The 14,295-nt window shown below is 46.2% G+C and overlaps 1 protein-coding gene across 1 annotated transcript in view; it reads right to left on the bottom strand.

Moving 5' to 3' along the window:
* Positions 1-14,295, bottom strand: part of LOC138249302 (extracellular calcium-sensing receptor-like) — a 106,400-nt gene that overhangs the window by 72,339 nt on the left and 19,766 nt on the right. The window contains exon 4 of the mRNA XM_069203260.1: positions 9,613-10,446. Coding sequence (XP_069059361.1) covers positions 9,613-10,446 — 834 coding nt within the window. The remainder of the gene's footprint in view (positions 1-9,612; positions 10,447-14,295) is intronic.

Here is a 14,295-nt window from a genome sequence, read left to right as displayed (position 1 = left end):
CAGTACATGACTTTGTTTACTATGTGAGAATGGCTGAGATAAGTAAGCACACAAAGTATGAATTAACCTTTTCAAAAACACTATTGATACATGTGCTGTTGGAATGGATTTGGAATCTATTATACTCCAACTTCGGACATGCTAAGTGGAGTAGGCACATCTGTGGCTTTTGCCTTTGTGAATGTTATAGACACAGTTACAAGTTATGAATGTGATTGCTAAGCAACACGCTATGTTGTAATTGGAATGTGATGAGGTAACTTTCATAGGACATGACATCCAGTGCTGGACTGAGCAAATGTAGATTTGGAGTATGTATGAATGTGATATCAAAGTCAACACTATTTCCCATTGATGTAATGTTGTTTCACAGTGGTGCTCTATATAGGGACACACTTTTTAGGTTGACAAATCATCTTCTGCAGGTATAGTTTGTGTTATAGCTGTACAGATAGTTGGCTTTTGTTGTGTGTAACATTGTTGTCAAAAAGGGTTGTGGAAAGCATGTTTTTGTGACATGATGCTGGCTCAAAATGGTTCCTACCTGGGGGTTTTGTACACATAGTTGTGACGTTACTGTTGTATATGGTGTAATGTATGTCTATGTAAAGAATGTGATGACCCTACCTCTCTCTTTGTTTCTCAGCATTGGCAGGCGAAGGAGACAGGGCACAGCCAAGTGGGGAAGCTGATGGCCACTGGGCCTGAATTCATGATACCACCAATACCGAGGGACCCAGTGGCCCTGAGGACGAGGGGAGTGCCAATGGGGGAGACAAGATCCAGTTCTTCATCTTCACAATCCTCCTCCAGATGACAGTCCCTGGCAGTGGGGGACCAATCCGGGACCACCACAGCACTATCTAAGTCTGCCACCCCCCCTTACTACCACCACCCTCCCTGTAGTTCCCCTCTCAGTTAGCCATGCCCGCTCACCCAAGAGGGTGGGCTTCTCCTTTGCCGCAGGCACGTCTGCTCCTGCCTATGTCAAGCCTGCTGCCGTCAGTGAGAAGGATATTGACCTCCTGAGGTTGATCTCTGTGTGTCAGTTGACCATTGTGAATGCCATCCAGGGACTGGCAACTCAAGTCCAACAGAGTAATGCATTTCTGGAGAGTATTCACAGTGCACTGGCTGGCCTACTAAAATCCTTTCAGGCTCTGGCCTCCACATTAACAGCAGCCAGTCACACTTTGTCTATTGTACCCACCTCCATCGACTTCTTCCGATACCCAAATCCCTCTTCCCTGACCTACCCAAAGCACACAGACAGACTGGCATGCATCCACCTCAACATCCAAGGGTAGCTCAGGCAAACATAGCCACCACACAAAAGCAACATAAAGATGCAGATACAGCAACAGTCAAAACCTGCCCTGACACCCCAGCATCACTGACACTACACCTGACACACCTGCAGACACCACACCCACATTCACAAATCTAGCCACTACACCTATCCTACCCACAGTCAGCACAATAGCAGACCCTCAGACATCCACCCCAGTCACCACATCCGCAGACACTAGAACCACTCACACCCCTACATCCAGCACATCCACCATACCTACAGTCACCAACCCGACAGACAGTCACCCACCCGCCACGGCATCCCCCAGCAACTCCACCCCCCTTCTGTCCCGTACACATAAACGCCCTCACTCACCCACCCAACAGACACCCACAAGCATACCTCCCACAAACACGCACCCACGACACCCACAAATACACGTCAGACAACCACTCCCTCACCCTCCACACCCAAACCCCCACTGTCCCTGTGTGTCAAAAAAAGTATTTCTTTCATGTTTTTAACTTTTCCCTACCCCTCTTACACCCCGGGAATGTAGGAGGCTGGCCTGGTGTGTGGTTGGTACCTATGGTACTTACACCTTATAACAGGTCCAGGTATCCCTTATTAGTGTAGTGTAGGCAGTGTCTAGAATCCAGGCTCTCTAGAGGTAACTGTGGATCTAGGAGACATGCAAAGCTCATGCAATACCACTGTAGTCACACTTAGTACTTACACACATAGAAGAAAACACTCAGGGGGTTATTACAACTTTGGAGGAGGTGTTAATCCGTCCCAAAAGTGAGGGTAAAGTGACGGATATACCACCAGCCGTATTACGAGTCCATTATATCCTATGGAACTCGTAATACGGCTGGTGGTATATCCGTCACTTTACCGTCACTTTTGGGACGGATTAACACCTCCTCCAAAGTTGTAATGACCCCCTCAGTGTTACAGAAACAAAGGTACTTTATTTTGGTGACACAAATACCAAAAATACCATAGAGAGTATTCTCCCTTAGGATGCAAGTAATACACAAATTATATACACTAGTATGCAGAAATGGGCATAACATCAGTTGGAAACCAGTGCAATTAGTGTAAATCACAATAATTAGAAATAGGACTACGGGGAGCACAAACTATATACTAAGAAAGTGGAATGTGGAAGTCGGCTCCCCACCTGGGCAAGTGTAGTGTGTAGAGGGGAGCTGGGTGTACTAGGAAAGCCCAAAGGCAAGTACCACAACCCATCCCAGCAACCAGGAAAGCAGGAGTAAATTACTGTAAGCTTCCCAGAACACACACAGAGAAGTAAAGAAGAATATTGCAAAACCCAGAAGAGACTGCAAGACATCAACAGTGTATTCCTGGACAAAAAGACCTGTGGAAGAAGGGGACCAAGTCCAAGAAGCACAGCAGAATCCAGGAAGGGCAGGCACCCCTACCCACCAGGATGAAGGTGCAAGAAGAGAACCACCGGTGAGGAAGAAGAGTCAGCACTGGACCCAAAAAGATGAAGTTGGGTTCCTGGAGGATGCAGGTGATGTCCCACGCTGAAAGCAGGATTGTAGTTGGGTTTGCGTCTTCGGGTTCCGCTAACAAGCCTTGGAACACGCAAAACTTGCAGTTAGCAATAAATGGAGCTGCTGGGGACCAGGAAGGAGCAGGTGGACTCTACCCAGGAGGGGAAGTCAGAGGGGGCCCTCAGCAACGCAGAAAGCCCGCAGAAGTCCAGGCAGTATCCATAGGTGTCCTACAGGACAGGGACAGGAGAGTCACAGAAAGGTCCCATGCAGCAATACAAGAAAGGCGCCTGTGCCCCTGGAGAACCACCAGGAAGCTGTGCATCGCAGGAAGAAGAGCTGGGGGCCAGAGCTTCAGGATGCACAAAGATCTTGGGAAAAGGATGCCAACAAACCTTGGCAGCTGCAAATATTGCGGAGCACGGGGGTACTGTCCTGTGTGGGCAGGCAAGGGCTTACCTCCACCCAAGTTGGATATTTGTAAGAGAGGACCATTGGGACCACTTCAGTCCTCCACCCGTGATGCAGGATCCATGCAGCTCAGCAGGAGAGGGGATCCACACAGCCATTTATCATCACAGTTGGTGCCTGCAGAAGCAGGGAACTGACTCCTTCACTCCAAGGGGATTCCTTCTTTCTTCTGATGCAGGCTGAAGATGGGCTGTCATCAGAGGATGGCCAACCAGGTAAATGTTGCAGTTACTGGAAGGAGCCAGAGATACGATGTTGCAGAAGGTGTCTTGCTTCTTTGTTGCAGCTTGTAGAGTCCTGAAGAGTCCAGATGCAGTTTTCTTCAGTGAGAAGTCGAAGTGAAGGATGCTGTGGATTCCTGCTGGAGTCTTGCAATCCGACTCTGAGGAATCACCCAAGAGAGAGACCCTAAATAGCCCTGAAAGGAGGATTGGTCACCTAGCTAGGTGACCACCTATCAGGACAGGGCTCTGATGTCACCTGCTGGCACTGGCCACTCAGATGCTCTCAGAGTTCCCTGCCAACCTTGAATCCAAGATCCAAAACCCAGGGACCCTCTGGAGGAGCACTGAGCACCACCCCTGGGGTGGTGATGGACTGGAGAGTGGTCACTCCCATTTTCTATGTCTAGTTTCCCGCCAGAGCAGGGACTGGGGGTCCCTGAACTGGTGCAGACTGATTTATGCAAGGAGAGCACCAAATGTGCCCTTCAAAGCATTTCCAGTGGCTTGGGGAGGCTACCCCTCCCAAGCTTGTAACACCTATTTCCAAAGGAAGAGGGTGTAACACCCCTCTTCCAAAGGAAATCCTGTGTTCTACCTTCCTGGGATCAAGCTTTCCAAGCAACAGGAGGGCAGAAACCTGTGTGGGACGTGGCAGCAGCTTGGGCTGCCTGGAAACCCTCAAAAGGCTGAAATGGCAATACTGGGGGTCCTCTAAGGAGCTCCCAGAGTGTATGGAATCATACAACCAATGCTTGCAAAAGCCTTGGGGTATGATTCCAACATGTTTGATACCAAACATGCCTATGTTTGGAGTTACCATTATGTAGCTGGACATAGGTAGTGACCTATGCCCAGTACACGTGTAAAATGTCGTCCCCACACTCATGAAGTCTGGGAAAATGGGCCTGGAGTTTGTGGGGACACCTCTGCTAGGGAAAGGGTGCCCTCACATGCAGGTACTTTACACCCTGCCCTCTGGGCTAGAAGGCCTGCCATAGGGGTGACTTATAAGGGACCTGGTGTAGTGAAAAATGGCACTGGAAGGGTGCTTGCACCTTTTCACGCAGGCTGCAATGGCAGGCCCGTAGAAGCCTTTTGCATGGGCTCCCTATGAGTGGCAAAATATAAGCTGCAGCCCATAGGGATCACCTGGAACCCCAATGCCCTAGGTACCTAAGTACCATATACTAGGGACTTATAGTGGGGTACCAGTGTGCCAATTGTGGGTTAAATACAGAGTTGTGGGAGAGAGAGCATAATCACTGGGGTCCTGGATAGCAGGATCCGAGTGAACACAGTCAAGCACACTGACATCAGGCAAAAAAAGGGAGTAACCATGCCAAGAAAGAGGATGCTTTCCTACAGTGAGACCCCTAAATGCTCTGTGTCCCTCCCCAAGCCTGTCGCTTCCAACGCCAATGCCTCTCCTACCCCTCTGCAAGTACCCATGCCCCTTCCCCACCATGAAGTCCATCCCTCCGAAGAAAACCTAACCCTCCCCTAAGCCTAGACCTAACCCCCTCCTCCCAAGCACATTCCAAAGGACCCCTCCAAAGCCTAGGCCCAAACCCTCCCTTTGGCCCCCGATAATCCCTGAGGTGTCTGCAGCCCCCTTGATGCCCCGTGGAGATCACATGCCCGTCAGGAGTCAAGTTCTGAGCACACAGATGTGCATTGTGTGCTTGTTGCAGTTTCCTATTGGACTGGCCTATGGACTTGGACATTTCTTTACTATTTATATTTGTTAATACATAATTGAACCAACCAGTGGTTGGTTTCAACATTACATCTTCGTACTGCATTTCTTTTCTTAGAGTAGATTTGTTAATGGCTGACATTGTTTGTGTGCAAGTATTTGTGTGTAAGTGGTGCTTGTGCTAGCTGTTTTGTCTGGACAGCATGTGAGGCTGTGTGCAGTGCATTTGTCTGCCAATGATTGGTGTGTGTTGTGTGATGGGCTTGTGCATGTTGGGGACATGTTGTTGTCATGGTATTGAGTGGTGTTTGTACTTACACATGTTTGTTGCAGTGCTGTGTGGCTTTGTGTGCTTTGACTGTGTGCATATTTGGTGTATAGTATGTCAGATACGATGTGCTGTGTGTTTGCTGTGTTTATTGATTGCTGCGTTGTATGGTTGTGTGACTGTGTGTATTCGTTCCCTGTTGGTGGTACGTTGTGTTGTATGTGTGATTTCTCACTGGGTAGTGTCTATTGTGGGTGCCTGCCAATGCACAGATGGTGTTGTGGTTAGGGTGTTGTTGTGACATGTTGTGTGTTATTGTGTGTGACTGGGCCGGTGTTGTGTTTCTGGGAGTTGGTGTGTGTTTTTGACGTGTTTGTGATGGCCGTAGTGTGTGTACTGTGTATGTGCGGGTGTGTATGTGGCTGTCTGTGAGTGCGCATGTCAGGTTACGTGTGTGTGTGTGTCACCCTCGCCCCCGTTCATGATGGTATGTTGTGCGAGCGTATGAGCTTTGGCAATATACAACAGTGACAGGTAAGTGTGTGTACTTACGATTGCAGTCATCGCCTTTGGCGTTCATTCCCAGAGTCTCTGGGTGACTAGGAGCTGCGGGATGATGTCTAGTTCTGGTCCATGGCGGCTTCGGACGAGTATGGCTTCCTGAAGGTGAGTGTCTCCTTTTATGCAGTTTGTTTGGGTTTTTGTGGTGGTGCTACTGTGGCGGAAACTTTGACAGTGTTCAACCTCATAATCTGACCAGCAGAAACATGGTCTCTGTTGGCCTCCAGGTGGCTGCTGTCATCCGTGGTGGCCAGAACGATGTGGCAGTGCCAGCGGTGCTTTGGCTTTATTCTGTTGTGAATACCGCCAATGTCAAATTGTGGCAGTCTTCTCTGCCAACCTGTTGGCGGTATAACCACCACCGCTAACATGGCGGACCTGATACCGCCAAACTTATAATGAGGCCCTTAATGCCACTGAAATATCCTAAAATGTGGTTAATATTTTCTTTGATTCACCATTTTCAGTATTTCTAACTGTGATTTTTAGCCTAATCCCACATATGATTTGTTTACCCAGTGTATTTTGCAGGTTATGAGGGTCTGTAGGGGGGTATGCAGTAGTCATCTGTAATCTTATGAGATTGAAATCATATTTGCAATCTCCTGATATTGCCAGTTTCTCATCAGGGATTAGGACACTGGTTGAGCTTCCTGGGGTATTCACTTTCTCATTAGTTCATATGTACAATGTATACCTTCTGGATCCTGTCCACGTATGCCATTATCACTGTCGCCTATCAAAATTGTATTAGTGCCTACATGACACGATTTGCTATTCACAAAATCCCAATTTTATCTGTAAATAGAAGCACCCACTCTTTCTTTATAAAATGTAGCAATATTTACATTGTGACCCCTCTTTACCACCAGACTGGTTTTCTGGCATCTGTTGGCCTCTTGGACTGCTGTGGATTGGACTTTTGCTGTTTTTCAGTGCCCACCCTGAAATCTATGGCAGAAACAGGCAGGGAAAATGCAGAAGTAACCCTGAGAATACGGAGAAAAGTCCTTGTTTGCCATGGACATGTGCTTTTTGTTTATAAAAACAAACTTGTGCTTTGGGAGTTTGGTTCTTTAATCAAACATGCTTAATGAGTAGATACTTGAAACTTCACCCCTCTCCCTCATTAAACTTACAGTGCTTCCAAGACAGCTGCTGTGGCTCCCCTCCCAGCACAGAGATTCCTGCCTGGCTGGTGAAGGTTTCTAAATAGATGGACGGTCCTCCCCTGACGGGACCGAGGCCATGGCCTCCTGCACCTTCGGGGACCAGTAGACTGTCCACCAGAGCTTAAATTATCTGCTTAGTTTCTTCTAATCTTGCTTACTCAGTCCAACATGCCTGTGCAGTGCTGACTGAATTGATTCCCTGAATTCCCTGAACTTCTTTGACTTCAACTAACAGAAACTACAATAATCATACATGATGATCAGAAAATTAAACCTCCAATTCCAAAAAAATGCCATGGCTAAGAATGCTCAGTTCCATGAGGCAACTGTGCAAACACTTTATACCAAAAAATCCAAGACTTGATTATGGCATCTCACCCCTACCTTGATTGCCTAAAGTGCACCATGCACCAGTGGGGAAATATGTGCCTGCAGTGGCCCCCTTTTCTGCCGGAAAATAAGAAGTTGCCCGGAAAACAGTGGTGTGGCGAAACATGATGGGGTCCCTCTGCAAAGTACATGGAGGGGCCCCCTCACCCAGTCAGGAGCTCTCAGGCCAGGGGCCTGCCTCCCTTCACAGTTCATTGTGCTGAGAGAGGCCCCCCTGGAGCTTCCCTTCCTGCACTGCGGTGGCTGCAGGGGCAATAGTTACACCGGTGGGTGAAAATACCCCAATGGCTGTTGATTGAATGATAAACACTGGATAAGAAGGCTTGTGCCACTCATGAACGCCTGTCTGGGCCAGTCTTACGTGATGAAGAAGCTGATAATTCCTGGAAGCCAATTATTGTTTACAGTCTGAAACTTGCTCTCTTTGAACCTCTGACATTCCAGCAAGAGCACACGACAGCCCAATCTATTCATGGGAGTGCCACCTTGTAGATGTACTTTTCCCACATGCACAAATGATATACTAAATTGACTGCTTAATTTGTACTAGAAAGAGTGCTGGTGCCCAAACCTCTGCTCAGAACCCGAGGATAGTACAATTAAATGTTTCAGCTCTGGATACCAAGCCCGGGCAGTCTTTAATCCAATGCATGCCTTTTAAATCACAGGCACTTCCTGTCCCATTTTCCTATTCTTGCAGGTTCTTGCTTTCTCCCTTTCAGATGGCTTTTCTCTCTTTTCCTTCATCCCTCTTTCTCGTGTGTGGGTTTTTCCCTCCCTTGCACTTGTTAAACGTCTAGCGTACAAAAATATGCGGCAGTCCCCAAAAATTAGTGCTAGTGGCCTCCTCCAGCAAACACCGGCTCAAATTAAACACTAACTAAATTGTATTTACACTTGTAAGCTCAAATGTACTGAAACTTTATGTCTGGTATGTTTTGCTTTGGCTAGTTTCCCAAAGTAACACAAAGTTGCCCTATCACTGCTTTTCTTTGCTTTGCATCAAAGGGGTGCTCTACGGATGGTACATGGGAGGTTCCATGCAACCGCCCATGGGGTTTAAATCAAAGCCCTATTTAGACATTTGGAGGCAGGAATTTGCACCAAAATCCTGCACCTTCTTCAGGTAGGCGAAACAAGGAGAATATTTGTATTTCTCTTTGTATTTCCTACCTTGCATTTGTGCTGCTTTGGACAGCACACTATAGCACCTGGAAAAAGTGCTAAAGGATAGTTTTTTTGAATTAGAAGGGTCCTCTCTCAACGAAAATTGCTTTCAGAAAGCACACCCTCTTGCACTATGGTGAAGCCTGTGTTCATTAGCACATGGCCGCCTAAAGTGCACCAGATCAGGGAGACAGGAAAACAGCAGTTTATTAGTAGACTCACAGTGCGGCAACTTGTGTGAATTGTAACTTAATGGTTTGTTTCTTTCCCATGGAGATCAGCATGATCTTACCCCTACACTCTCATTGTATACTAGCGGGTGCCATCGCTAGTTCCATACAGTAAACGTTATTACTCCTTCCTTTGACTGGAGTAGATTTGTGTTAGTTTCCAGGGTCAGAAACTATCTGTCTGGGGTATGCAAACATCAACAAACCTTGAAACTCATCAGGTATACCAAATTTTACAGTTACAGTCACTCTGTAACCCCCCCCCCCCACACACAAATGTGCCCCTATCCATGTTTTTCTGAATGTGATACTGGTGTACCAGACCTACTGCCTTTATTAGTTAAATGTAGAAATTGAGATTATGCAAGTCTTTCTTGTTGCCTTTAAGCAGACTTCTGTTGCTCCAAATTCTAGATCTACCAATCTTGCACATGCTCAGCTTGCACTCTTCATAATAGTTATTAGTTTCATATACCTTAATGTTTGTGTGTAGAGGTAGTCATGTAGCACAAGCCTAGAAAGTGAACAACAGGGCAATTATTAGAGGGAAAGGATGCAGCAATATGATTCATGATGGTTCACAAGAAGTATGGTTACTATTGCTCCCTCTGACCTGCCAGTGATGGATGTCACTGAGATATGCACATGTTCCATTGGTGAAGGGCCCCTGTCCTGGAATGCAGTTTATCAATGTGTTCACTGCATGGGCAAGTGCATGGACTGCAAGGTAAACTTGGTAAGTGAAGCTCAAATCATTGAGTTCAAACATGGATACGCCTATTTCAGCCATTGTCTCATTTCCTGAGCAAGACACCACTTGTGTTGCCAGGTGTTCCAGCTCCATAGTTGTGTTCTCCAACCATCTGCAGGAAAATGTCTTTTCCCAGAAGCGCCTAAAGAAAATGTCACCTGGAAATCTGCCAGGATGAAGTTGGAGGAGGAAGTCTTCGAAGCCTGAAATAGTGTTTGTAAATGGTTTAAGACCCAGTGTCCCATTCAGTATTCTCCATGCCTGGCATGCAAAAAGTCCTGGAGATATTCTAAAGTATGCAGAAAATATCCAAGTCTTTCCTGTGACATTCTGATCATAAATAATTTCCAATAACAGCTTCACTTGTGGTGCAGCACTCAGAATAATAACCACCTTCACTGAGTGTCTTCTTATTACATTAAAAACTCGCCAGACCTTCTCCATGGAGTACCGCAGGTGGATTCTTTCCATAAAAGCCACACAGCCGCCATTTTCTTCAATTAACTTCTTCACTTGCTGTCCTCCCTGCAGGCCCACATCATCATCAGAAATAACCATTCCTACCCAGCTCCACCCGAAGTGTCCAATTAACTGTGCCAGGGCAACATTCTGAACTGTGTTACCTGGAAGCGTTCGAAGAAAGGACGGAAACTGGAGCTTGTCACTGAGGGTGGAGATTGAAGCCGAATGGCTGATCTGTCAGAAAATGAAACTAAAGTAAGACAGTTATCATAGTATAGAAGCATACAAACGAGCTTAGAAGTGCCACATAATACCCCTTACAAGGTATCATAGGAGTGGGTTGGAAAATGGAACAACAATGGAGAAAAACCAAACCTGCATTCTACAGAGATTTTTGCAAATCTCATGTGTGGGAAAATCATAGAGCAGTCCACACATCTCATTTTGATATTTGAATCAGCCAGGTTTCATACTTGCAATTTGTTAAAATATTCGAGAAGTTCATAATCTGGAGCTGGCCAAGAATGCCCCTATCACCACTTAGGAACAGTAGTATGAAAATCGTATTTTCTTCTTGGAGAAAAAAACCCTGAAGATGTGGACATCGACTTCAGAGAAGATGAAGATACCACCTTGTGCTCTGAGCATCATTCTCATCCTTCACAGGACTGAGCCATGGAAAATATGAAATGTAGCGGGTAAACTGAAAGTCGGAAATATTATAGGCAAGCTTTATCTTACTTCTAAAATACCAGTCCACTTCTCTATTATCAGCATCGAAAACACAAGGATCATAAACACCTCACTGCAAGAAAGATCACTGCCAATTCCCTGAAGTACACAATAAACATGTCTTTACTTGATGAACTATCATCTGAGAGCATGGAAGTGGCTTACTATAGACCCATTTCAAACCTACTCTTCATCATCAAGATCTTGGGGATAAGGTAATGACAACAACTGCAAAATTTTGTAGAGTCAAAAAGTGATGTACACATAACACAATCTGGTTCCAGGCCTGTTATTGGGGAAAAAATCAAAGTAGACATTACAGGTGATTGCATCACTTCAGTTGAGATGGAAAAACCTGATATCCTTTCTGACCTTTTGGCTTCTTACTATACGGCAAATCAAAAAAATACCAGAGGAGTGATAAGAAAATTGTTGTGGAATCTACAGTAATGTTCCAGAATGTGCCAGACTTTCCTATCAAAGCACATCCTGTAAATCATTATTGGATGCTTCTTATCACTAGTGAGGAATTTATCAACTTGGTCCTCATGGATTCTCATTTCCTTCCTGTCTCCTCAGCATTTGCATTTGGTCACTTGCAGTATAGGGAGGAACTGGGCAGCGAATCATTGGCCTTCTGAAAAAAAGCTTCAGAGAATTCTAGGTTTCTATTCAGAAATTGAAAGAATCCCTCAATATCTAAAGGCTTGGACCCCAGTCTAGTGATTTCTTAATGTTCAGACAACAAGACCTAAGGAAAAGCCATCTATGAAAAGATCAAAAGTCATAGAAGCACTACAAGAAGAAGCTTGTAGTCCTCAAGAAGAACACCAGTTTTGAAAATGTAACCAATGCCTGGCACACACTTTAAGAGTTGCGGAGCAAAGCGACTGCTGAATACACTCAGCGACCTCACTTGAACATCCCTGGACATGAAGCGTTAGCCTCTTTGAGCTCTAAGTCCCTTATGAGAGATGACTTAGAAACACCCAATCAAGATGTGTTGAGGGCTGACGTACGGAGTACCAAACTGAGGCCAGCATGGGGTTATTAAACGATATCTTTGCCTGATTGTTCCAAAGCTTGCAAATGAAACCGGGAATCAGATGAGTTGGAGGGAATGCATACAGCAGACCCTGAGGTCAATGACTTTTATCATCCTACCCAGGACCCAGAAGGATCGTCAAAATTACTCAATGTTGCTTAGAAGATGTAATGGTTCAGACACCGGTCTACTTAGAATGGAAAAGCTCAACTAATTTGAACCTGACGCCAACAGTTCCTTGACATGTGTTAAACTGCTGTCAGAGATCTGAGATGGTTCTTTATCTCTACACAATAGTCTAGAGCAAGTGCAGGTGATTTTTGGACAAGGATTACCTGTTGTCGGACTACATGGGCCTTTGCCCATTGACGGTTCAAATGTAAACCACTTATCCTGCTTTAAGAGGAATATAGGGCCGAATTTAAGAAAAGTGGTGCTCCATCCAATGCATCACCACTTTTCTTGTGCCCCTTAGTGCCCCCCCAACACCACCCTGTGTCATATTTAACATACGGTGCACCATGGCGGTAGTTAGGGAACTAGCTTAAAATGTTTTGACTCTAGTTTGGCACTTTGCAGGATTAGTGCCAAAAATGTTGACGCTAATCCTGCAAAGCACATTGATTCCCATTGAAAACAATGGTGTGCCTCCTTTTAACGCCTGCTCGGTGCAGGCACTAAAAATGCCTCTAGAAATGGTGCAAAGAAATCTTTGACATTTAATTGCGCCATATTTTCGGACCCCCTAATGGAGAAATGCCCTCTTGCATACATTGTGCCTGGCACAGGCATAATGTGGCACAATGGGTTACACAGTAGTGCATGCATTGTGCCACTTTGTAAATATGGTGTTTTTGCAATAATATTGCCACATTAGTGTAAAAGATTATGCTAATGTGGCGATATATGGCATTAGACCTTCTTAAATCTGGGACAAAATCTACTAGTGCTTGAAAAATTAAGTTAAGTCCCTGCAGTTGGAAGAGTTGTTCATCACCGCCAGCTCCAAAAGGTGCTAGGTTTAGCTTTCTCCCAATTTTGCCCCTGCCCTGCTTGCATGATTCATCAGTTTCAGAGGGTTTATAGGCTAATAAGAGACTTTGATCATTTTTTTTATGGAAGAAACCACTGCTTTGTGGATCTGAGAGGTGACAGGTGCCAGGTATGCATAGTCCTCTGAGGCTTCACCCCACCGGCAGCCATTAGCAGATGACAGCATCTGCTGGGGGGGTTCCTAAGGCCCCTCCAGCCCCTGCTGCCCACTACTTGCTACCTGTTGTCCAAGGCTTCCTAAAGCACAAGGCATAAAGGCAGGTCTCCTGCCTGTCCTGCCTGTCTGCCTACCTGCCGACTGACCTTCTGTGGCTCTTTATGGGTCCAATGGACTAGGCGCTGATTCTGTGGGCATATCGCAGGACGGGGACATAGAATGGGGATAACAATTTATGAAGTGAGTGAGCCGTACCTTAAACTCTCGAAGGTCACCTACCAGACATGCCGGGCAAATGGTTGTCAGCTGCAGCAGCAGGGCGACATGATTGAGAGTGCTCCCACACATGGTGGAAGCAGAGGCGGCAGCGAGGGAGCAATAAGGTAGGTCTTGTTGCGTGGTCAAGACCTGGGTTGCGGAAACAGCCCAACCAAGATGGGGAGGGGCCTGCGACCTGAGTCAGCTCCCTCTCCTGTGCTTAATATCTTACTATTGTATGCTTGATTGCAAATTACCAGCTAACATGGTCTGCTGCACTCTGACCGCACTCCTGACTGGATGGTTCTTAAGACAGCTAAGCCACTGGAGGACTGGCCTGTACTCCCAAGGAGGAAAACAAGGCCCTCAATCCATGCTCCAGCTGGAAGCCTTCCCATATAGAATTCAAGACTCATAGTGGCAACACCAGCTTAAGAAGAGAACAGAGAAAAGCAGTTTTGATGCCCAAAAGTAATGGAAAAACATAGCGGGTGAGCAGATGCAACAATCCTCCACAGAGCTGCCTACGTTCAACACAAGCCAGAGTCTTGCAGCAAACCTGTGAGAGGAACACCCCAGTCTGGTGAGAGCAACATAGGCATCAAACATCCAATGCGAAAGCTGGCCCATACATATGGCCTTGTGGCCCCCAAAAACACCTGACATAAGTAATTTACAAGGGCAAAGGCTGATGTGGGGAAAAACACTTGGGAACCAGGTCCAAAATTGTTAAAGCAAGTGAGGAGTTACCCCCCACCTCATGTACGCATGTGTGAGTTCTATCCCTGCAGCTCGTACAATCTCCAACTTTTCCAGTACATTACCTGGTGCAGTGCCA

Source organism: Pleurodeles waltl, chromosome 8, assembly GCF_031143425.1.
Source record: "Pleurodeles waltl isolate 20211129_DDA chromosome 8, aPleWal1.hap1.20221129, whole genome shotgun sequence".
Taxonomy (NCBI): domain Eukaryota; kingdom Metazoa; phylum Chordata; class Amphibia; order Caudata; family Salamandridae; genus Pleurodeles; species Pleurodeles waltl.
The sequence above is the reverse complement of the archived record's forward strand: the minus strand, read 5'-3'. Positions and strand labels throughout refer to the sequence as shown.